The sequence below is a fragment of the Schistocerca gregaria genome, chromosome 11, assembly GCF_023897955.1.
Source record: "Schistocerca gregaria isolate iqSchGreg1 chromosome 11, iqSchGreg1.2, whole genome shotgun sequence".
Classification (NCBI taxonomy): Eukaryota; Metazoa; Arthropoda; class Insecta; order Orthoptera; family Acrididae; genus Schistocerca; species Schistocerca gregaria.
This window is the reverse complement of record NC_064930.1, coordinates 65,951,831-65,977,965: the sequence shown is the minus strand read 5'-3', so window position 1 is coordinate 65,977,965 and position 26,135 is coordinate 65,951,831. Positions and strand designations below refer to the sequence as shown.

Below are 26,135 nucleotides of genomic sequence, written 5' to 3'. Positions count from 1 at the left end.
TTTGAAAATTTTGCAATGGGGCAGTCAGGAAATACCTATGTGTGATTTTTAATCTTATATTTCAACTTCATTATGAAAATGAAAACTTGGAACAAGTTTATATTTCTATTATTCAATGGGACAAAAACAGATACCTCTCGACAGAGTATAATGATGTATTTCAGAGTCTTGGACAGACTACTGCTCTGTGTCAAGAACATTCCCAGACACTCACAAATGTTGAGAATAACTTTAGTATCAACACTTCAGTAGGCACACACTCAGGAACAGATGAAAGTTGACACGTCCCACACTGAACACAGGTGTAATCTTACATTTCATTCATCTCACTCAAACTCGTGAACTATTAATCGTACAGGGATTAACTTGGCATTAATATCCTCTGGAAGAGTTGCAGTATGGCTTCATTTTAGTTTGGATCTGTTGGAACAATTTCACAGTTAGGAACTGCATTTTGTTGAATTAAGAGGTGGTATTACATTGTATTCATAATAGATGATTATATATATGCTCTGAAAGGGGCTACAGGTTCAAGCAAATTTTAGCAGATATACACAAGACTGACAGTGATAATGAATCAATTTCTGGAAATGGGGATGAGACCAATGCTGAAGCAGATGTGACAGAGGAAGATACAGAGATTGCAGATGAAGTGGACATGAATGAATGTGGTCCTACTCATGTATCCAGAAATGGCCAACACAGTATCACCTGATGTGTGCAAGAAAGTTTCCAGGAATGTAATATGTGAAACTGCACATATTCCATGTCACCTCAGACAGCAATTATGGGCAGACTTTTTATCACCAATCAGATGCTGAGTGTAATAGCAAATACCAATAATCGACCAGGAGATAGTAAAATTCTGCTCCCATATCATCAACACTGGATTGAGCTTGACTCTATAGAACTACAGGCATTCTTTGGTCTTCTAACAATAGCTGGTCTACATAAGGCACATGGGAAAATCTTTGAATGAATTTTGGTCAGATGAGTACAGATTATCTATTTTGTGAGCCACAATAATTTTCAAGATTACCTGTGCCTCTGGTTCGATGATTAACTTACAAGAGAAGAAAGAAATGATGTTTCTGGATCAAAAGCTGAACCCATATGGGCCGTATCTGAAATGTTCATTGAAACATGCATTTTGTCTTATATCCCTAGGCTCTTATACCCCTCAGCCTTATGTTACAGCTGATGGACACCTGTGTATTTTCAGGGGACAGTGTCCAATCTATGTGTACATTTCCTCAAAAAGTGGAAAGTACGCGTTAAAAGTGTGGGGTACTGTAGACTGATTAGATTAGATTAGATTAGATTAGATTAATACTTGTTCCATAGATCATGAATACGACACTTCGTAATGATGTGGAACGTGTCAGGTTAATAAAAGATGTCTGTACAAGAAATTACATTACACAAAATATTGCATGACACTAATGATTAAGTTTTTTTTTTTTTTTTTTTTTTTTTTTTTTACTTACTTTATATCTAAAAATTCAGCCAATGAGTAGAAGGAGTTGTCATCTAGAAATTCTTTTAATTTATTTTTAAATGTTAGTTGGCTATCTGTCAGGCTTTTGATGCTGTTTGGTAGGTGCCCAAAGACTTTTGTGGCAGCATAATTTACCCCTTTCTGTGCCAAAGTCAGATTTAACCCTGCATAGTGAAGATCATCCTTTCTCCTGGTGTTATAGGTATGCACACTGCTATTACTTTTGAATTGGGTTGGATTATTATCAACAAATTTCATAAGGGAATATATATACTGTGAGGTTACTGTGAGGATCCCTAGATCCTTAAATAGATGTCTGCAGGATGACCGTGGGTGGGCTCCAGCAATTATTCTGATTACACGTTTTTGTGCAATGAATACTTTTCTACTCAACGATGAATTACCCCAGAATATGATGCCATACGAAAGCAGTGAATGAAAGTAGGCATAGTAAGCTAATTTACTGAGATTCTTATCACCAAAATTTGCAATAACCCTAATAGCATACGTAGCTGAACTCAGACGTTTCAGCAGACCATCAATGTGTTGCTTCCAGTTTAACCTCTCATCAATGGACACACCTAAAAATTTTGAAAATTCTACCTTAGCTACAGACTTCTGTTCAAATTCTATATTTATTACTGGAGTTTTGCCATTTACTGTACGGAACTGTATATACTGTGTTTTATCAAAATTTAAAGAGAGTCCGTTTGCTGAGAACCACTTAATAATTTTGTGAAAAACATCATTTACAATTACATCACTTAGTTCTTGGTTTTTGGATGTTATTACTATACTTGTATCATCAGCAAAAAGAACTAACTTTGCATCTTCATCAATGTGGAATGGTAAGTCATTAATGTATATCAAGAACAGTAAAGGACCTAAGACCGAACCCTGTGGGACCCCGTGCTTGATAGCACCCCAGTTTGAGGAATCAGCTGTTTTAACATTACACGAACCACTTATTTCAACTTTCTGCATTCTTCCAGTTAAGTATGAATTAAACCATTTGTGCACTGCCCCACTCAAACCATAATGATTTAGCTTATCTAAAAGAATTCCATGATTTACACAATCAAAGGCCTTTGAGAGATCACAAAAAATACCAATGGGTGATGTCCGGTTATTCAGAGCATTTAATATTTGATCAGTGAAAGCATATATAGCATTTTCTGTTGAAAAGCCTTTCTGAAAACCAAACTGACATTTTGTTAGTACTTTATTTTTACAAATATGGGAGGCTACTCTTGAATACATTACTTTCTCAAAAATTTCTCAACTGAGAGGCCAGTTGCCTCAAATGCACAAATGTATATGGTGAAATCTGCTGAAGGAAGGAAAATAAATTAAGGGAAGTGAGTAGTGCATGCTGATCACCTGATGGGAAGTGGTAGGAACATTGCCACTAATAATCTATTCTTTGATTTGGAAACTGACACTTACGGGAACTCTTCGGGCCAAAAGGCAAGAGATACCAAAATAAATGTTGCCATCAAAACAAAGATCTCCCTTATTGGCCACTTTTAGGTACACAGAATACTGTTTTAGCGTCTTAAATGTCCACATAAAACAAGTCAGTTATTTTGTTGTCTACTCCACAAACATCATTTTGAAACGGAAAGCAGGTGTCAGAGCAAGCAGTGGAAAGATGTGACTTCACCACCTCCAAAGAAATCAAAGGCTATGCACACCAGTTCCGGTAAGGTCATGATGTGCTTTTTTGACCACACAGGCCTACTGCTTGTTGAGTTCCTGGAACGGGGAGCCACCATCAATATCCAACGTTATCAAGCCACTGTACAGAACCTTAGATGAGCCATGAAGTCTAAATGCCGAGGCATGTTATCCAATGGCATTATCCTACTGCATGATAATGCCTGCCCACACACAGCCAATGCAGTGAAGACGACATTGCAGCAGTTTTGGTGGGAAACGCTGGAACATCCACCGTACAGTCCCGACTATTCACATTGTGACTTTCATGTGACTAAAACAAGCTATTTGCGGACATTGATTCGCAACGGATGACTAAGTGTGTAACTGGGTCCAGGCCTGGATCCAACAGCAGTCTACTAGCTTCTTCAAGGATGGAATCTAATGACTAGTGTCGCAATGGGATACATGTGCCAACAGTTTTGATGACTCTTTTTGAGTGAGTGTAGTGTGTATACCTACATTTTTGAGTTAATAAAATCGTTACCGTTACTTTACGCTAGTGACCGCTTTCACTTGAATGCCCCTTATACTACTGTGAAATAGGAGAGAGAGCGCCACTGATTTGATACATGAATTGGGGTGGCAATCCTCAAAAGAAAGGTGTTTTCCATTGTAGCAGGATCTTATGAATTTTCAATCACCTATCTTATCCTCAGAGTGCGGAAATATTTTGCTGACATCCACCTACGTAAGGAGAAACGATCATTATAATAAAATAAGAGAAATCAGAGCTCGCACAAAAAGATTTAAGCATTCATTTTTCCCATGTGGTGTTAAGAGTGTGGAACAGTGCAGAAATAGCCTAAAGCTGAGTCAATGAACCCTCTGCCAGGCACTTAATTGTGAATTGCAGAGTAATCGTGTACATACAAACAAAAATAAAATATCTACACTTTAATATTGCAAACATAGCTAGCACATAAGTATAACTTCCACAGAAGTTAAATTATAGCACACAACAATGGAGTTGTAATTTCAACAATGTGCATGAGCTCACTATAAGTCATTACTATTTTGCAAAAATATTTTACATTTTATCACCATATAGTTGCTAGAATCCCTCTGAGATAAAAAAAAAAAGACACCACACACATAATAAGTTTCTCCAGACCTGTGTGAGAGTTAAATGCATGGTGTGAGGGCAAAGTCCTCATTGGTCCCACATTTTTTAACAGCACATTCAACGCTGCACGTTACAGGCGCTATCTTGACAGAACATTACTATGCAATTTGGATGCTCCGCCTCTCTAATAGAGGGGTAGGTTTTTTCCAGCAGGCTGGCGCACCTCAACACTAGTCAAAAGCATCCGCTGATTCCTGCATGAGGTTCTTCCTGGGCATTGGATTGGTAGATGGGAGTCGAGTGGAACAGCCACTTTGGTCGCCAGATCTGACACGTCTGGACTTTCTCTTTGGGAGCACCTCAAGTATACATTGTGTACATTAATTGACCTGCAGGAAAATATCACAGGAGCCAGTACAGAAATGCAAACAGCAACGATACAGTCAAGTGTCCAACAGGGTATGTTGTCATGTTCAGATGCATCGTGTTAAGGATGGTGGTCCCTTTCAACGTCTTCAGCATTAGAGGTATGGGTACACAACTCACTGGGATGGCAGTAGCATTGTACTGTTAATTCTAAGGTCATCAGTGACTGATGATGTTACATTTTGTTTCTACAATTAAAGTAGATCTGTAGCATGCATTCCTCTATTTGTATTGTTGTTGTCTTCACTAATTATGACTGTCCTATGGGCCACGACTTTTGAATCACCAATGTATATGCTGACATAAGTTTAAAATATCAAAATAATCTATAAACCTGCATTCGCTGCATGTGTGACACTAAGAAATGAACACTTACATTGTTCTCATCACAATCCACTTCAGGTGCTGCTTCTGTCTCGTTTTTAACGTTATAAGTCCATTCCGAAGATGACGGTTGACCAAAATCCTTCAAAAAAATTAAAGGATCAAATTAAGCAACAGAAGAGGATCTGAAGTTCAGAGAGAAGTGATGGATAGTGTGTTGAAAAAAAGATTACCAGATGAAAATCAACTAAAGTAAAACAAAGAACCACTTCAGTGCAAGATCACAATAGGTCAATGATGTTCACAGCATTTAAAGGCCTGCATATTGCCAGTCATGCAACCATAATATTGGTTGCTAATGGCAACAGGGGGCGGTACTATATGTATCCAATGGTGAGCACAGCACAGAATGTGATTTGTGCTTTTACCAGTGGGGGTGATGTCTTAGGGGGGTAGTAGAATTATACATGTTACTAGCTTGGACCGTGGCGTTTCGCATGGTTAAACAACTATTTATAAATAGATGTTAATGCCGAAACTCACCATTCACGCGTATGCATTATCAGAAAAGCCATCCCTTGTTATATCTTTAAACGTACATTATAGGTAAAGCTTATTTACAAAATCATCTACATGCAGGTATACGAGGGGAATTCAAAAAGTAGACGCACATTTGTGAAAAGCTGTACTTACTCTGATGATAGAAAACTGAAACATATTAATAGCGTTAGTAGTAAGACTTATTAAAAGCTTTCAGTGTTCGGCCCCATAAATTTAAATTGTATTTCAAGTTTAACTAAGTGTGTGATAAACAAACATCCCAGGTTGGGATGCATAAACTAAAACTGGAGGAGGGAATCGTCTGATGCAGAGGAGGAGGGATGGGGGCGTGGGAAGGGAGGGGGGGGGGGGACAGCCCCCCCCCCCCCCCCCCCTGCACAGCATGAGGTTATGGAGCATAGTTGACTGCTAAGTCAGTGAGTAACTCGCAACAGTGTTAACACAAAGCAGAGCACTGGCAACAATAAACAAAGCAAACATTGCATTAACTCTACAACAACAGTTGCTGAAGTTGAAAATGTCAGAAACAGACCCAAGGAATTTTGCAGAGTGTGAAAGAAATAGCAGACAAAATATTAGCATTTTTGCAAAATGAGTCAGTGGAGTGTATGGTGTTGTATACACTCGACTGTGCGCACAATGTACACAAGGAGTACAATGACGACGATACATGCTTAACAAGTGTAAGTGATACTGGAGCAGGTGTTGAGGCATATAATTCATTATCCTTCTCAGACACGAAGCCACAAATCTCGTCTCCAGTGAAATGTAATAAAGGACAATCACTATCTAAGGAGCAGGTACTAAATATAAGTAAGTACATGGAAGACCATTCGCAGCGTTATATATATATATATATATATATATATATATATATATATATATATATATATATATATATATATATATATATATATATATACACACACAATTTGTTCAATATGTACTTTTTACTACGCCACAGAATAAGTCTGCAGCAATATGATCGTGTAGTGCGTAAGAAAAACTACAGATATTCAAGGGAGGACAGGATGCACTTGTTACAAAAACTGGTGTTTGCCTGTTTCAAGAACACTCAATGTAATTTACAGAATGAGCACAATATTGACCTATGTTATGCACATCAAATTGTGCACAACATAGATAACATTGACTTTGAGGGAAGCAGTGGATGGTTTCATAAATTCAAACAGTGCTACAGAATTGGAAGACATAAGGTAATGAAATTTCAAACAAAGCGTCAACTTGAGGATGCACAGCAGACCCAACAATTGGACTGAAAATAAATATGGGATAAAGAAACTTATCTCGGCATTCAGGATGGAATTTGTTTTCAGCTCTGACAAATTGGGATTTGAAGAATGGAACACATACGAATGGAACCCTGGAAATTAGTTGTACCAAGAGAGTTGTATCAAGATAATTAACATCAATGCTTCCATGCATTCACATACAATTATGTTGACCATTAATTTGGATGGTAAATTGGCTGGAAAGTTATTTGTTGGACTGCAAGAAGCTGGAGGTGCTCTACCCCCTACAATTTTTTCACATGTGTGTGATCTTGCAAGGGCAATAGGGAATATTTATATCACAGAAAGCACAAGTTGGAAAATGGGCAGATCTTCCAAAAACCTTGTTCCTTATCACACTTACCAACTTCATCCTCACCCATAATTACTTCACTTTTGAAGGCCAGACCTACAAACAAAACAGGGGAACTGCCATGGGAACCAGGATGGCTCCGTCCTATGCCAACCTCTTCATGGGCAGCACGGAGGAGGCTTTCCTGAAGACCCAACAGCTGCTTCCCCTGGCCTGGTATAGGTTTATAGATGACATCTTTGTGGTCTGGACTCATGGTGAAGAAACACTCCTTAATTTCCTCCATAACCTCAACTCCTTTTCGAATCTGAATTTCACCTGGTCCTTCTCCAAAACCCAAGCCACCTACCTGGATCTTGACCTTCATCTTGTTGAAGCTCACATCCACACCTCTGCCCATATCAAACCCACCAACAAACAACAGTACCTTCATTTTGATAGCTGCCATCCATTCCACATCAAACGCTCCCTTCCCTACAGCCTAGGTATTCGTGGCAAACGTATCTGCTCCAGTGACGAATCCCTCAACAATTACACCAATAACCTGACCAGTGCTTTCCTCTCCCGCAACTATCCTGCAGACCTTGTCCACAAACAGATCTCCCGAGCAATACATTCCTCCCCGTCCAACAACAATATTCCTACCCTCAGACCACACAGAAGCATCCCCCTTGTCACCCAATATTATCCTGGCCTCGAATACATCAATAAATTACTCCGCCAGGGATATGACTGTCTCAAGTCAACCCCTGAAATGAGATCATCCCTTGACAAAATTCTCCCCACACCACCCAGAGTTGCCTTTCGTCGTCCCCCTAACCTCCGTAACATCCTTGTTAAACCCTACAATATTCCCAGACTACCTTCTCTACCCAGCGGTTCCTACCCCTGTAACCGACCCCGCTGCAAAACCTGCCCCATGCATCCCCCCACAACCACCTACTCCAGCCCCGCTACTAGGAAAACATACACAATTCAAGGCAGGGCCACGTGTGAGACTACACATGTCATTTATCAGCTGACATGCCTGCACTGCACAGCCTTTTACATCGGTATGACAACAACTAAACTGGCTGAGCGCACGAACGGACACAGACGAACTGTCCGGCTAGGAGATGTCCAATACCCAGTAGCGGAGCATGCCCTCCAGCATAATTCTAGGGACCTAGGAACCTGCTACACCGTATGTGCCATTTTGCTTCTCCCACCCAACACCAGTCCCTCTGAACTGCGGAGATGGGAACTTGCACTCCAACACATCCTTTCATCCCGCCATCCCCCTGGATTGAACCTACGTTAAACAACCTCACTCCCATTTACTTTTCAGTCTTCTCCTCTTTTCCTTTCCTGCACTAATGCATCTTTTCATCCTACATCTTTATACTATACACCTCTTTACTTCTGTATGCATCCTCTTTGGTTTGAAGCTCGCACAGTACCTACAGTAGAATATCTTTGGCTTCCCTCTGACAACCATGCCTCCATCCTTGCTACCCTCCCTGTTTTCCTTTCCCTGTTGCTTCATAACCCGGGTTGTGAGTAACTAAATCCACTTTCCCTTCTTCCCTTTCTTTCCCCTCTCTCCTCCCAGATGAAGGAACATTTATTCCGAAAGCTAGGAACTTTAATTTTCGGTTGTTTTTTGTTTCTATCGGCTGTACTGAGCTGACGTAAGTACTGGCCAGCCCCTCTATCTCTTTGTTAGTAATTGTTTCACATCTTTATATGAGATTTTCCATTAATTAGTTAAATTACTTAATTAATTAATTTATTTATTTTTTACATGCCTATGAAACATTATTACACTGTCTGCAGCTGCTCCTTAAAGGATAAGCCAGTTTCACAGCAAGTTCCATGAAAGGCAGTTTGCCATTCGGTTGCATCCCATCAGTTCTCATTACCCCATGACACCAATAAGAGTCTACATGCACTCTTTAAGATACCTAACTGAAAGTCCTGCATAGTTCATAGCTCCCAGGCAGTTTGCCTTCGATTTTGATGGAGTGAACCTTTGTGATCACCATGGGATCCTGTTGTTTGTTCAGTGATCATGATGGTTTGTTTTAGGCATTTCTCGAATGTCGATGACGTCCATTTTGTGAAGTGCAATACATACAAAATCTGTTTAAAAAATTCCAGAACATTCGTAATTTTGCATTAAATTTTGTGTGAAAGTCAAGAAAACCTTTATGAATGGTTCACATGGTTTAAAAATGGCCAGACAGAAATTAAATATGACTTTCTTTAAGAGTGGCCTTCAACGTCTACCGATGAAGATCATGTCAGGAATATCAAAGAAGTTGTGAATGCCATTTGAAGACTGACTGGCAAAGAGATTGCAGAAGAATGTAACATTTTAGTTGGATTATGTCATGAAAACCTGATACCATCTTTGAATGCATCGTGTTGCCCCCAGGCTCATCCCAAAGCTCGTGAGTCGAGACCAGAAAGACCTTTGCCTCGCAATCTATGGAGAGTTTTTGGAATTCACAAATGAGAATGAGATGTTCTTTAAGAGAATCATAACTGGTGATGAGCCATGGATCTATGGTTAGGATGTTGAGAAATGTTCAATCTTCATCATGGGTTGTCACAGATTCTCCAAGACTAAAAAACAGCTCATTAAGTCAAGTCAAATGTCAAAACCATGCTGATAAGTTTTCTTTGACATTTAAGGATTAGTTCATCATGAATTTGGGTCAGAACGGCAAACTGTTAATCAATGGTACTATTGGGATGTGTTACAACACCTGTGAGAAAATGTGAGAAGGAAATGACCTGTGATGTGGTGACACTATTCATGGCTCTTGCATCATAACAACATAACTGCACATCCATCCCTATTGGTGCATGACTATTGCACAAAAAATAAAATCACTGTGCTGCTTCATACTCCCCGATCTCCAGACCTGGCCCGTGCAGACTTTTTTATTTCCAAAGTTGGAAATCCTGTTGAAAGGACAAAGATTTGCAACGATAGACGAGATACAAGAAAATTCACAGACGGCACTTTGCGCAACCAGCAAGAGGCGTAACAAGACTGTTTCCGGAAGTAGAAACGGTTTTGGGAAGCAGTGTATCATTGTGGAGGAGAGAATTTTGAAGGAGACGAAGCACAATAAGTAAGAGGTAAGCATAGAAAATGTCTGTGGACAAAGATCCGGAATTTTTTGAACAGACCTTTTACATCCCACAGAAGGTTGGTCACTGCAGCTTGTGGACACTCATTTTCTGTTGCCCTCCTGATGCACATTTTGAGTCATTAGCAGCTAATATTTTTCCTGTCATAACAGTTAACAAAACCCAAATGAGCTTTACTAAAGATGGAACTTGCAACCTTGTATTCAAGGGGTCCCTTGTGAGTGCAGCCACATTAAGTGTGACGATGTCAGAAAAATTAAATTAGCATGTGTGAAGAGGGAAGAGGCTGAGATTTGATATTTGTCCCGTACACTAACTGATGACAGAAGGAATGTATTGGATATGAAATGCAGACTGGAAATTTTAAGTTACGCTTATATGAGAAAATTAAATGTTGGGTAGCCTTTCTGAAAGTATTTTTATCTTTTTTTTTTTTTCAGCATAACCTCATGTTGTAGTAGTTGTTGTTGTCTTCAGTCCTGAGACTGGTTTGATGCAGCTCTCCATGCTACTCTATCCTCTGCAAGCTTCTTCATCTCCCAGTAACTACTGCAACCTACATCCTTCTGAATCTGCTTAGTGTATTCATCTCTTGGTCTCCCTCTACGATTTTTACCCTCTACGTTGCCCTCCAATACTAAACTGGTGATCCCCTGATGCCTCAGAACATGTCTTACCAACCGATCCATTCTTCTAGTCAAGTTGTGCCACAAACTTCTCTTCTCCCCAATCCTATTCAGTACTTCGTCATTAGTTATGTGATCTAGCCATATAATCTTCAGCATTCTTCTGTGGCACCACATTTCGAAAGCTTCTATTCTCTTCTTGTCTAAACTATTTATCGTACATGTGTCACTTCCATACATGGCTACACTCAACACAAATACTTTCAGAAATGACTTCCTGACACTTAAATCTATACTCGATGTTAACAAATTTCTCTTCTTTAGAAACACTTTCCGTGCCATTGCAAGTCTACATTTTATATCCTCTCTACTTCGACCATCATCAGTTATTTTGCGCCCCAAATAGCAGAACTCCTTTACTACTTTAAGTGTCTCATTTCTTAATCTAATTCCCTCAGCATCACCCGATTTAATTTGACTACATTCCATTATCCTCGTTTTGCTTTTGTTGGTGTTCATCTTATATCCTCCTTTCAAGACACTGTCCATTCCATCCAACTGCTCTTCCAAGTCCTTTGATGTCTCTGACAGAATTACAATGTCATCGGTGAACCTCAAAGTTTTTATTTCTTCTCCATGGATTTTAATACCTACTCCGAATTTTTCTTTTGTTTCCTTTGCTGCTTGCTCAATATACAGATTGAATAACATCGGGGAGAGGCTACAACTCTGTCTCATTCCCTTCCCAACCACTGCTTCCCTTTCATGTCCCTCGACTGTTATAACTGCCATCTGGTTTCTGTACAAATTGTAAATAGCCTTTCGCTCCCTGTGTTTTACCCCTGCCAACTTCAGAATTTGAAAGAGAGTATTCCAGTCAACATTGTCAAAAGCTTTCTCTAAGTCTACAAATACTAGAAACATAGGTTTGCCTTTCCTTAATCTAGCTTCTAAGATAAGTTGTAGGGTCAGTATTGCCTCACGTGTTCCAACATTTCTACGGAATCCAAACTGATCTTCCCAGAGGTCGGTTTCTACTAGTTTCTCCATTCGTCTGTAAAGAATTTGCATTAGTATTCTGCAGCCTTGACTTAATAAACTGATAGTTCGGTAATTTTCACATCTGTCAACACTTCCTTTCTTTGAGATTGGAATTATTATATTCTTCTTGTAGTCTGAGGGTATTTCGCCTGTCTCGTACATCTTGCTCACCAGATGGTAGAGTTTTGTCAGGACTGGCTCTCCCAAGGCCGTCAGTAGTTCCAATGGAATGTTGTCTACTCCGGGGGCCTTGTTTCGACTCAGGTCTTTCAGTGCTCTGTCAAACTCTACACGCAGTATCGTATCTCCCATTTCGTCTTCATCTACATCCTCTTCCATTTCCATAACATTGGCCTCAAGTACATCGCCCTTGTATAGACCTTCTGTATACTCCTTCCACCTTTCTGCTTTCCCTTCTTTGCTTAGAACTGGGTTTCCATCTGAGCTCTTGATATTCATACAAGTGGTTCGTTTTTCTCCAACGGTCTCTTTAATTTTCGTGTAGGCAGTATCTATCTTACCCCTAGTGAGATAAGCCTCTACATCCTTACATTTGTCCTCTATCTATACCTGCTTAGCCACATATGGAAATAAAACAAGGATGATAATCAGTACAGATAACATGAGAATAAAAGCTTCTGAACTGTTGTGTTATGTAAGAATGCCAAATGTTAAATAACTGGAAGTTCGGTATGGGATAATGATAATTTTATGAAAGGGATAAATCACAACTCACCATATAGTGGAGATGCTGAGTCCCAGACAGGCACAACAAAATGACTGTCAAACAGGTAAGGCCACCTTCAGCATTATAAAAACACACACACACACACACACACACACACACACACACACACACTAAAAACCACTGTATTTTGGTGCTGAGACCACACTGAGAGCAACTGGGGTGCACTGTTGGAATTGCTGTGTAGTGCTGGAGTGGAAACTGGGAAGGGGATGGGTGGGTGGAGGCCAGTGACTAATGAAGCTTGAGGCCAGGACAGTTGCGGGAATGTAGGATATATTGCAGGGAGAGTTCTCACATGTGGAATTCAGAAAAGCTGGTGTTGGTAGAAAGGATCTGGATGGCACAGGCTGTGAAGCAGTCATTGAAATGAAGAGTGCTGTGTTGGGTAGCTTGCTCAACAACTGGACGTTCCATCTCTTTCTCGGCCACTGGCTGCCGGCGACCATTCTTGCAGACAGACAGCTTGTCGGCTATCATGTGCAAGACAACACGGCACAGTGGATGCAGCTTAGCTTGTAGTTCAGATCCGGTTTCTGCCTTTGATGAGGTAAGTGATGCTTGTGACTGGACTGGAGTAGGTGGTGGTGGTGGTGGTGGTGGTGGTGGTGGCTGTAGCAGTAGGATGTATGAGAAAGATCTTGCATCTACATCTATTACAGGGTTGGGTTGGGCTCGGTTGTTTGGGGGAAGAGACCAAGCTACAAGGTCATCGGTCTCATCGGATTAGGGAAGCATAGGGAAGGAAGGCAGCCGTGCCCTTTCAAAGGAACCATCCCAGCATTTGCCTGTAGCAGTTTAGGGAAATCACGGAAAACCTAAATCAGGATGGCCGGATGTGGGATTGAACCGTCGTCCTCCCGAATGCGAGTCCAGTGTGCTACCACTGCGCCACCTCGCTCGGTCTATTACAGGCATATGAGCTATGAGGTAATGGGTTTGGAGTATGGGTCACGTAGGAACAGATGAAGATATTGTGCAGGTTTGGTGGGAAGTGGAATACCACTGTGGCAGGGGTGGGATGGATAGTGGGTAGGACATTTCTCATTTCAGGACACGAAGAGAGGTAGTCGAAACTGGCAGAGTATGTGATTCGGTTGCTCCAGTCCTTGGTGGCATCGAGCGCCAAACAGAATGCCCCCAGATGGTCGGACTTAAGAAGGTGGTGGGTGACTGGAGACATAAGGCACTGAAGATCTGTTTCTGTACAAGGTTCCAAGATTGTCCTAAATGCTTTCTCCGACAATTATTTCGAGCAGTTAGTCCACGAACCCACGCAAATTGTAAATGGTTGCGAAAACACACTTGACCTTTTAGCCACAAACAATCCAGAGCTGATGGAGAGCATCATGACTGATACAGGGATTAGTGATCACAAGGTCGTTGTAGCTAGGCTCAATACCGTTTCTTCCAAATCCATCAGAAAAAAACGCAAAATAATTTTATTTAAAAAGGCGGATAAAGTGTCACTAGAAGCCTTCCTAAGAGACAATCTCCATACCTTCCGAACTGACTATGCAAATGTAGACGAGATGTGGCTCAAATTCAAAGATATAGTAGCAACAGCAATTGAGAGATTCATACCTCATAAATTGGTAAGAGATGGAACTGATCCCCCATGGTACACAAAACAGGTCCGAACGCTGTTGCAGAGGCAACGGAAAAAGCATGCAAAGTTCAGAAGAATGCAAAATCCCGAAGATTGGCTAAAATTTACAGGCGCGTGAAATTTGGCACGGACTTCAATGCAAGATGCCTTTAATAGGTTCCACAACAAAACATTGTCTCGAAATTTGGTAGAAAATCTGAAGAAATTCTGGTCGTATGTAAAGTACACAAGTGGCAAGACGCAGTCAATACCTTCGCTGCGCAGTGCCGATGGTACTGTTACCGACGACTGTGCCGCTAAAGCGGAGTTATTGAATGCAGTTTCCTGAAATTCCTTCACCAGGGAAGACACATGTAATGTTCCAGAATTTGAAACACGAACAGCTGCTAGCATGAATTTCTTAGAAGTAGATAGCTTAGGGGTTGCGAAGCAACTCAAATCGCTTGATACGGGCAAGTCTTCACGACCAGATTGTATACTAATTAGGTTTCTTTCAAATTACGCTGATACAATAGCTCCCCACTTAGCAATCATATACAACCGCTAACTCATCGATAGATCTGTACCTACAGACTGGAAAATTGTGCAGGTCGCACCAGTGTTTAAGACGGGTAGTAGGAGTAATCCATCTAACTACAGACCTGTATCATTGACGTCGATTTGCAGTAAGGTTTTGGAAAATATACTGTATTCAAACATTATGAATCACCTCGAAGGGAACCATCTATTGATACGTAATCAGCACGGTTTCAGAAAACATTGTTCTTGTGCAACACAGCTAACTCTTTATTCGCATGAAGTAATGGCCGCTATCGACAGGGGATCTCAAGTTGATTCCGTATTTCTAGATTTCCGGAAAGCTTTTGACACCGTTCCTCACAAGCGACTTCTAATCAAGCTGTGGGCCTATGGGGTATCGTCTCAGTTGTGCGACTGGGTTCGTGATTTCCTGTCAGGAAGGTCGCAGTTCGTAGTAATAGACGGCAAATCATCGAGTAAAACTGAAGTGATATCAGGTGTTCCCCAGGGAAGCGTCCTGGGACCTCTGCTGTTCCTCATCTATATAAATGACCTTGGTGACAATCTGAGCAGTTCTCTTAGGTTGTTCGCAGATGATGCTGTAATTTACCGTCTAGTGAGGTCATCCGAAGACCAGTATCAGTTGCAAAGCGATTTAGAAAAGATTGCTGTATGGTGTGTCAGGTGGCAGTTGACGCTAAATAAGGAAAAGTGTGAGATGATCCACACGAGTTCCAAAAGGAATCCGTTGGAATTAGATTACTCGATAAATAGTACAATTCTCGAGGCTGTCAATACAACTAAGTACCTGGGTGTTAAAATTATGAACAACTTCAGTTGGAAAGACCACATAGATAATATTGTGGGGAAGGCGAGCCAAAGGTTGCGTTTCATTGGCAGGACACTTAGAAGATGCAACAAGTCCACTAAAGAGACAGCTTACACTACACTCGTTCGTCCTCTGTTAGAATATTGCTGCGTGGTGTGGGATCCTTACCAGGTGGGATTGACGGAGGACATCGAAAGGGTGCAAAAAAGGGCAGCTTGTTTTGTATTATCACGTAATAGGGGTGAGAGTGTGGCAGATATGATGCGCGAGTTGGAATGGAAGTCATTAAAGCAAAGACGTTTTTTGTCGCGGCGAGATCTATTTACGAAATTTCAGTCACCAACTTTCTCTTCCGAATGTGAAAATATTTTGTTGAACGCAATCTACATAGTTAGGAATGATCATCAAAATAAAATAACAGAAATCAGAGCTCGAACAGAAAGGTTTAGGTGTTCGTTTTTCCCGCGCGCTGTTCGGGAGTGGAATGCTAGGGAGATATTATGATTGTTGTTCGATGAACCCTCTGCCAAGCACTTAAATGTGAATTGCAGAGTAGTCATGTAGATGTAGATGTAGATGTAATTATGATCCGTGAACATCTCAATGAGAGCTTCAGTGTAATTTGGGAGAGACTTATCACCAGTACAGATGTGAAGGCCAGAGGTAGCTAGGCTTTATGGAAGGAATTTCTCAGAATGGAATGGGTGGCAACCGTTGAAGTGGACGTGTTGTTTTGTGTGTGTGTGTGTGTGTGTGTGTGTGTGTGTGTGTGTGTGTGTGTGTGTAAGTAATTCTGATGATGGCCTTTTCAGTAGTCTTTTTGTTGTGCCTATCTGCGACTCAACATCTCTGCCATATGGTGAGTAGTAACTAACTTTTTCATTATATTGTCATAATGCCGTGGCTAGGGGGTATGGGTGCACACAGTAATTAGTGAAGATGCACTTAATCCCACTCTGGCAGAAACATCTGTCCGACACAATTTGACTAAGAAGAGGGATAGGTTGATACAAAACATCGTGATGCATCAAGATATCATTAATTTGGTAATGGAGAAAAGTGTGGGGGTAAAAATTGTAAACGAACAACAAATCATGATTACAGCAAACAGGTTCACATGGAAATAGGATGCAGGGTTTACACAAGTATGAAAAGACCAGGATGGGATAGGCAGATATGGAGAGCTGCATAAAGTTAGTCTTCAAACTGATGACTCTAACGACAGCTCAGTTTGCTAACTATATGTTTCTCCTTAGAGTCATTATTCTACAATGGAGAATAACAATATTTCTTTCTTTAATGTCTCTGAAGATAACTGACAGGATCAGGACTACTAGCCGACGTAGTGAACTTAATTCCCTTGGAATTTTTGTGTCATTAACATTAACAGTCTTACATGGAGAAAGTTCACATTCAGAATATAATACGTAGTACAAAGTCTCAGATCCTTACTGTGCAAGAGATGCTACAGAATGAGTACTTACATTATTCTCCGTTTCATCCTCGTCGATTGTTAATTCTGGCTCTTTTTTAATGTTGTTAGTCCATTCCGAAACTGGTAGCAGGTCTTCGAGGTCCTGAAAGAAATTGAAAGATGAAACTACATAATGGAACAGTAACTAAAGTTCAGGGGGAACATATATGAGGAGTGTTCAGTAAGTAATACAACGCTTTTTTTTCTGAAAATGGGTTGGTTTTATTCAGGATTCCATTACACCATACTATTTCCCACTCTTTTGGCTACAAAATCCTATTTTTCAACATGATGTCCATTCAATGCGATGGCCTTACATAACCCAACTGGGAGGGCCTGTATGCCTGCACGTTACCAGTCTACTGGTCCACGTTGAAGCCAATGACTTATCACATCAATGAGCTCCGAAACCTCCCCATCATCCACGAACTGCTTCCTGCAGAGTGCAGCCCCCATTGCGTCAAACAGGTGGAAGTCTGAAGGTGCAAGATCCAGCCTGTAGGGTGGACGAAGAAAATCAGTCCAAGAAAGTTTTGTGAGTTCCTCTTGGGTGCGCAGATTGTGTTAGGTCTTGTGTTCTCATGGAAATGGAGACGTTTGGTTGCTTTTTTGCGGCAATGCAGAGAACCGTCACCAGGACTTCACCGGTTGAGGCTGCAGCAACATTTTCTTCGTAGAAGACATGCTGTGGTACCAGTCCACGGGTTGCTGATTTGTTTCCGATCTGAAGTGATGAACCTATATTTCAACGCCTATGTCTGTGTTCAACAAAAAATTGTCAAGATCAGCCTCTTGACATGCAAGAAACTGGGTATTTGCCTTATTTCTCAAAATTGTCTTAAATGGTTTATTGCATCACTTCATGTTCACACCATGCTTTTTTCCCTCTTGAATTTCAGTATTCTTTTACAAAAATGGAAATGAAATTCAAATAATGTCAAAGCAACTAAAACGCTCCATTTGAGTCGTGTGATGCCTGTGATGCCACTGGCTAGCTCACTGCCCATACCGTCATAAAGCTAACTCTCTGTGATGCCTTGGTCTGTAATTTACATTTCGAAAAATTAGATTACAAACGGTATGTAGTACCACACTGTACAAATACGTCCATACATCCATAAAATCTCTTCAAAAAGTGTTTTTGACTGCTCCAAAAAAGTGTTTTTGACTGCTCCAAATAAGTGTTTTTGGCTGCTCCAAATAAGTGTTTTTGACTGCTCCAAATAAGTGTTTTTGACTGCTCCAAATAAGTGTTTTTGACTGCTCCAAATAAGTGTTTTTGACTGCTCCAAATAAGTGTTTTTGACTGCTCCAAATAAGTGTTTTTGACTGCTCCAAATAAGTGTTTTTGACTGCTCCAAAAAAGTGTTTTTGACTGCTCCAAATAAGTGTTTTTGACTGCTCCAAATAAGTGTTTTTGACTGCTCCAAATAAGTGTTTTTGACTGCTCCAAATAAGTGTTTTTGACTGCTCCAAATAAGTGTTTTTGACTGCTCCAAATAAGTGTTTTTGACTGCTCCAAATAAGTGTTTTTGACTGCTCCAAATAAGTGTTTTTGACTGCTCCAAAAAGTGTTTTTGACTGCTCCAAAAAGTGTTTTTGACTGCTCCAAAGAATAAGACGATGCAAAAAAATGTTGTTGCACTATACTGGCAAAATGCCACCACATCGATGCCCACATTTCCTTACTTAATTAAAACTGCCTTGCACTCTGAATCTGGCATTAATTTACCTCTGAGATACACTTTCCCACTGTTATAATGAAGGATAGTGTCATTCAATGACACTAAATTTTAGCAAAAATTATTGTTATATCCATTTCCTTGCACATCATTTGGTAGCTCGGTTGGTAAAGCAATAATAGATGATATCCGTAGGTTGCTGGTCTGAATCCAGCTCACAAAATTATTTTAACTTATTGGTAAAACCAATTGACACTTCTTTTATAGGAAAACCAAACCACAAATACAAAATTTCAGCACAACGATTAGAAACAGTATTATTGCAATTTTTTTGGGGGGGGGTGGGGGGGGGGGGAGGGAGGGGGGAGTTTGCATGCACTTACATTTGCAATAGCTGTCCACACACATAACGTTGGAAAACATATTTCCTAGTTAATGTGGCCACAAATTTTTACTTTTATTAGAAACAATTTTTTTATCTTTGTACTGTCCAGGTAGGATCCTCACGGTTTAAGTTTTTGAAACTTAATCATCTTACATATGATGCAGTTAGCTCTGCTTCAGACACCAACATTAGTTTACACTCATAAACAGCACAGCGCTTATATTTTTATTACCTGCATGTTGTAAAGCTTTATATCTCACTGCATACAAAACCTCATCGTCTTACACCTCGTTGTACTGTGCGAGTATGGCGATATGTTCACTACTAGCAATACTTTTCAAGAAAGTTAACTGTTTGTGAGCAAAGTAAATGCATTTGTCCTCAGTTGTCCATTTTCACACTAAGATTAAATGTGAAGCTATCTACAGGGTGTACCAAAAAGAATCATCCGATTTAAAAAACAAACATAATTATTATGTTATTTGCAATATTTGCATGAACAACGTACTGTAGGAAAGCACAATCTCTTGATTTTTACATGGTTCCCGCTACGTAGTAGCAATGTGTGCCTACTTCAGTTCAAGAAAAAATGGCATCAGGACAACAAAGCGTTTTATGTTTTGCGCAGTGTGGGTCAGTACTAACTGTTCAGCATGATTTTCGTACTAGCTATGGTGTGGATCCTCCTACAGCACAGAGCATTAGACAATAGCATGAACAAGTCCGAGAAACAGGTTGTTTGTGTAAAGGCAAATCGCCGGGCCAACTCTGAGTGGCTGACACAGACATCAAACGCATCCGCCATAGTTTCACAAGGAGTCTGCAACAATCCGTTTACCATGCAGCTCGACAAGTCAACATGGCACCCATGTCCATCTAGCATGTGTTGCGTTAAAGTTTACACATGAAACTGTACAAAATTCAGCTACTATAAGCTCTTTGTGAAGGTAAGAAACAACAATGTATGGAGTTCTGTAATTTCGTTCTTGGCAAGATGGAGGATGAAAGTTCTCTTCCATGCTTAAGTGTTTTGTGAGAAGTCAACATTCCATTTAAATGGAATAGTAAACCATCATCATGTGAGAATATGGGGTACTGAACAACCACATAAAGTTTTACAACATGAAATGGACACTGCAAAATTTAATGTGTTTTGTGCAGTTTCACAGAAAAAGGTGTACAGTCCATTTCTCTTTGTGATCACTGTTAAAGGAAACACATATCTTGATATGCTTGGGAAGTTTCTTTTCCCACAGTTGGAGACTGATTCAAATGACTTCATTTAACAACAGGATGGGGTACCACCACAATGGCGAGAGTGGGAATTTTTAAATCAAATGATTACTGAACAATGGATCAGTCACAGTGGACCAAATGATTCAACCTTATGTTACTGGCCTCCAAGATCACCGGACCTGATTGTATGTGATTATTTCTTGTGGGTGTTTGTAAAAGACTATGTGCTTCCATTACGAACAACAATGCATGACCTGAGACATCATAACAGCAGCTGTGGAAGCTGTAACTCAAGACATCCTCGCTGCAGTGTGGGAACAATTTGAATACCGCATTGACATATGCCGTGCATCTCAAGGGAAGCATATTGAACACTCATTGAAAGGTATGGGTGGGGGAGGTGGGGTGGGGTAACCTTTTTGAGTTTCCCGTTCATCAAAAAACAAAATTCATTGTATATATTTATTAGTTTCAGAAATATAGATGTACCATATCAGATCATTCTTTTTGATACACCCTGTATAACACATCCCATCATCGAAACAACTGCTATAAGTTCTTGCTAATGTAAAACTTTTAAAAATATATTAATCTTCCACAACTCAAACCTGTGTTGTTATCCAGTCACATGCACTACACGTTGTGCCACCTAGCGCATGTTACATGCGGCACATCTGTTGAGTATCTTGTAAAGTGGAAATCAACGCTAAGATTTGACAAGAATAATTTTGAAACATCTTGGCAGATTAAAACTGTGTGCAGGACCGAGATTCGAACTCGGGACCTTTGCCTTTCGCAGGCCAGTGCTCTACCAACTGAGCTACCCAAGCACAACTCCTGACCTGCTCTTACAGCTTTAATTCCGACAGTAGGGTAGCTCAGTCAGTAGAGCACTTGCCCGCGAGAGGCGAAGGTCCCGAGTTTGAATCTCGGTCCGACACACAGTTTTAATCTGCCAGGAAGTTTCGTATCGGCACACACTCTGCTGCAGGGTGAAAATTTCATTCTGGAAGAATAATTTTATTGTGCTTTGGGTCACAGTTCATCATTGATAGTCGAAAATATAGATATAAGATACGAACCCATTCGCACAAAAGTTCCACAATTCCTTAGTTTTGAGCAAATTTAATAATGTTGTGGGGAGCAGGGAAAAGGATGTCCATCCTTGCACATATCACTGCTCTAAATGAGTGGAGTACAAATATGTCAACTTTCATAAGGTCCCCACTGTCAGTGTTCATAAAATTCCTTTCTTTTGTTGCTTAAAAGTTGTAAATGTGTTTTCCATTACTAAGTAGCTAAACTATTTGCAGAAAAAGCACGTAAAAACCAAATAACTTTTGTTGACACTTCTGTGACACACATACAGCTTCGTCTTACTCCTAGTCTGTGATGGCACCATAGCCTCAATCAATAACAGAGCCAAATCTTGATATTTAATGATTTTAAGCTATAATTAGATAAAAGTAACAGATATTTTGTGAGAATATCCACTGTAAATGTGAGGTGAATAACTGAGAATAACAACTTTATGAACTATATTTTTAACATAGGAAAACAGCCTATTCCATACAGATCGTGCTTTGTTGCTCTGCATGGTTTCTGTTAGGAAGCGTGGAACCCAGTTATGACATCTCCCTTACTCTATACATGCATATGATTAATTTACCGGTGCACTAATATAATTACTTATATATTTGCACCTGGAGTGGACGATTTGTTGTACTTATCTTGTAATTTGCCCAAGTCGGGTAGCTGGTGATTCCTTCTAATTAAAACTCCAAGTCATACGATTTGCAGAGATTTATTTTTTGTTGATAACATTTTTCCAAAGTCATTGCAAAATATATAAAACTTCACATATAGTCTCTTTGACAATCCAACAGCTAACAGAATTATTACACCATCGTGAAATTAATAGTTACAATTAAAAGTTACAAATATACAAAAGGTTGACAATCAGAATACTTACAGCATAAAATATTAGTTAATTACAGATGAGTTTTAGGTTAGAAATTGTACAATTTAAGATTGAAAATTAGATATGACTTTTTTACGATTATGCGTTTCATTAATTTAATAAATACAAATCAATTATCAATTGGAAAATATTGTTAACATTTACATAATATATATCCAAGTTGTTTAACCTCTCTAATGGCTCACAAATGCCTCCAAACGTAAGTAATAGAGTTAATTACATGTGCTAACAATGATCAAATAATTATTTTAGTAATGGTATTAATGCTATTTTACAAATTTGGGTTTGAAATTACTTATCACTTGAAATTATATGAATTTAAATTTGGGTCTTGCTTTTTGATTGATTTACAATAACTTTTTCCAAACTGAACTTTAGAGATCTAATTGCAGTTAATTAATGAAAGTAATAACGATGCAAACATTTATAACTACTTCTAGTCAAATTAATTTCATACTGATTATTATAGTTCTGAGTAAATGTTGATCGTTCACAGTGATTATTATGTTACATACTATTTAATTATTGGTAAATTTTGTTTAAATATCATTCATAGTATTATATAGTACAATTACGTAACAGGAAAAGGTGTCGTAGTGGCATGATTTTTATTCTTTGTGTAACGGAAAGTACCAATACTCTGCTACAAATTCCGGGTACTGCTGGGGGTGGGGGGTTATGTTACACAGGAGGGGGGGGGGGGGGACACCATTCACTACCACAAATGATGGACAGCTGTGTGAGCACTAACAACAGAAATATCCAGATCTGCAGAAAGGCGTCTGTCTGTGATCAACTGATCACCTAAAATAGAGTGCCCGCATCTTCCAACGTAGCCGGAGTCACATCTGTGTGAGCACAGGTACCATGTGGGAGATAGGGACAGGTTTCCGCAACTTTGATGTGACGATGACAGATGTTTCTTCACCTGACAACTCATTGTGCTTTTGCTCACAACTAGGTCACCGTAGACATTCTGCAAGAACCTATGAATTTCTGCAATGCTCCAATTATCTGCCAAAAGAAACTCGATGACAGCTCTCTGCCTGGAACGCACCTCCATTACAGATGCAGCTTTGAAGTTTATGTATAATGCTGCCATCTACCTAAACTTCATGAAACTATATGGGCTGAAATGGGAATAACCTCTATGTCCCACAACAAATTCTGCATTTTTTCATGTTGTTGTTGTGGTCTTCAGTCCTGAGACTGGTTTGATGCAGCTCTCCATGCTACTCTATCCTGTGCAAGCTTCTTCATCTCCCAGTACCTACTGCAACCCACATCCTTCTGAATCTGCTTAGTGTATTCATCTCTTGGTGTTCCTCTACGATTTTTACCCTCCACGCTGCCCTCCAGTACTTAATTGGAGATCCCTTGATGCCGCAGAACATGTCCTACCAACCGATCCCTTCTTCTCGTCAAGTTGTGCCACAAACTTCTATTCTCCCCAATCCTATTCAATACTTCCTCATTAGTTATGTAATCAACCCATCTAATCCTCAGCATTCTTCTGTAGCACCACATTTCGAAAGCTTCCATTCTCTTCTTGTCCAAACTATTTATCGTCCATGTTTCACTTCCATACATGGCTACACACACAGTAAAGCTGCATGCCCTCGGGGAAAAATTACGGTTGTAATTTCCCCTTGCTTTCAGCCGTTCGCAGTACCAGCACAGCAAGGCCGTTTTGGTTATTGTTACAAGGCCAGATCAGTCAATCATCCAGACTGTTGCCCCTGCAACTACTGAAAAGGCTGCTGCCCCTCTTCAGGAACCACACGTTTGTCTGGCCTCTCAACAGACACCCCTCCGTTGTGGTTGCACCTTCGGTACGGCTATCTGTATCGTTCAGGCACGCAAGCCTCCCCACCAACGGCAAGGTCCATGGTTGATTTTGGGGGGGGGGGGGGGGGGGTGCATTTTTTCATAGGCTGAAGGGAAAAAAATATCTATGCATTACTTATTGAATACCCCTCATACTAAGTTTAAGGAATTATTTCAATAAAACAGTCTAGATCACATGTAAGATGTATATTTCACTTGGTGACTAATTTTGGTCTCTTACAAGACCATCATCAGACCATATCTACTCTGTACACTAGAGTATTATATTTTGTAATTGGTTGAGGAATAAATAGAATCACAGAAGTGAAATAACAAAATCAATGGCTGGTATATTTGCTGGAGACAGTAGGAGATGGTGGCGAGGCAGCTCTGAAGAGGCATGTGGAACACTGCTCATTGAAGCCGAGTTGTTCATGGTTTTATAGCGAAAACTTCACTCACTGTCTCAGGTGTAGCGTCGCCAATAGCAGGAAACTGTTACTATAATCTGTGAAGACTGTTTGTAAAGATACATCATTACAAGTTAAAATAATAGAGAAAACAGTTAGGGTTATTATGAATATGGTACATAAATAATGTGCATCATACAGTGTTCTTAAATAGCAAAGACTGCCTACCCCAATGACACTGGCGCATTTCAAAGCAAGCTGCCCTCTGCATGTCCTTGTAACAACACGAGTGTGGCAAAGATGGTTGATAGACGCCAACTAGTTGCTGAGGAGATGAATAAGAGTCAATATTCTCCATCATCAGCCTAAGATATTGCAGAACCCAGTCGGGGGCAATATGGAAATCTTTCATTTATAGATGTTGTGGAGTCATCTGTGGCTGTGTTTTACATATGTAGAAAAGAGCTGTTACCTGTTGTTCAATTACAGAAAAATAACTGTAATATCATCATTACATGAGCACACTATTTTTTGCAAACATAGTGATGATATTACATCTTCAAAATTGTTTAAAAATGTAGAACACATTTTGTGCAGATGACAAACAGCATGTATGTAAAGATTGCAATGGAAGAATTAAAATAATTATTAATGTAAAAGGAGCAACCAAGTTGATAACAGCAGTGTCACAGTATTAATTCACAGGCTGCTTGTCATCATGAAGTATTATATTTTCATTGTGTAAAATGTATTTGGGACAATATACCATTAAAATCTACAACAGAAAATTATTTTAAAAAATATATACTTTTTACAAGTACTGCCACATTGTAATGCCATTTTTAAAATGTGTGGACACTTTGAATAATTAGTTGCACAAGCAGTGAGTAGAGGTCATGATGATCAGCCTTTACCAAACATATAAAAATATTTATTGCAATCCAAAAATAAGGTATAATACCTTATGTAACTAAATGCCCCATTCTGCTCTCTCACAATGTCTAATGTATATTGAGGTCGCTGATATGGACAACCTGGCAGTAGGTGACAGCATAATGCACCTAATATAAAAAATGTATGTTTTTGGGGGAGTCTGGCTATTTTTGATCAATCAGTGTATTTATTCCTCAGCCATTTACAAAATATAAAGCTCTTCTTTACAGACTAAAAATGACCTGATAATAGTCTTGAAAGAGACCGAAACCAGTCACTAAGTGAAATATACAAATTATATCTGATGTAACAGTGTTATTGAACTAATTCTAATATAATTTTATCAACTGTTGTTTTTTCCCATGGATAATGTTCCAAAAAATTATTAAAATTGAAGACATTTGCCAGTGGCATTGAAATTCTATCATAGCTATCAAATCAGTTGGAGGATCAGGCGTACAGGACAGTTAGTATCTTGAAAATGTTTTAGAAAAAGCACAC

At 39.7% G+C, this 26,135-nt stretch overlaps 1 protein-coding gene across 6 annotated transcripts in view; it reads right to left on the bottom strand.

Annotated features, from left to right (window-relative positions):
• Nucleotides 1-26,135, bottom strand: part of LOC126295135 (zinc finger protein 493-like) — a 117,178-nt gene that overhangs the window by 33,606 nt on the left and 57,437 nt on the right. For 3 of the 6 annotated variants that reach the window (XM_049987416.1, XM_049987414.1, XM_049987415.1), the window contains exons 7-8: nucleotides 17,191-17,283; nucleotides 5,083-5,172 (exon numbers count right to left, since the gene is read on the bottom strand). In XM_049987416.1, coding sequence (XP_049843373.1) covers nucleotides 5,083-5,172; nucleotides 17,191-17,283 — 183 coding nt within the window. Of the gene's footprint in view, nucleotides 1-5,082; nucleotides 5,173-17,190; nucleotides 17,284-22,271; nucleotides 24,809-24,929; nucleotides 25,174-26,135 lie in introns of those variants that run through there. The other 3 variants (XR_007552389.1, XM_049987418.1, XM_049987417.1) reach the window with 3 other exon arrangements.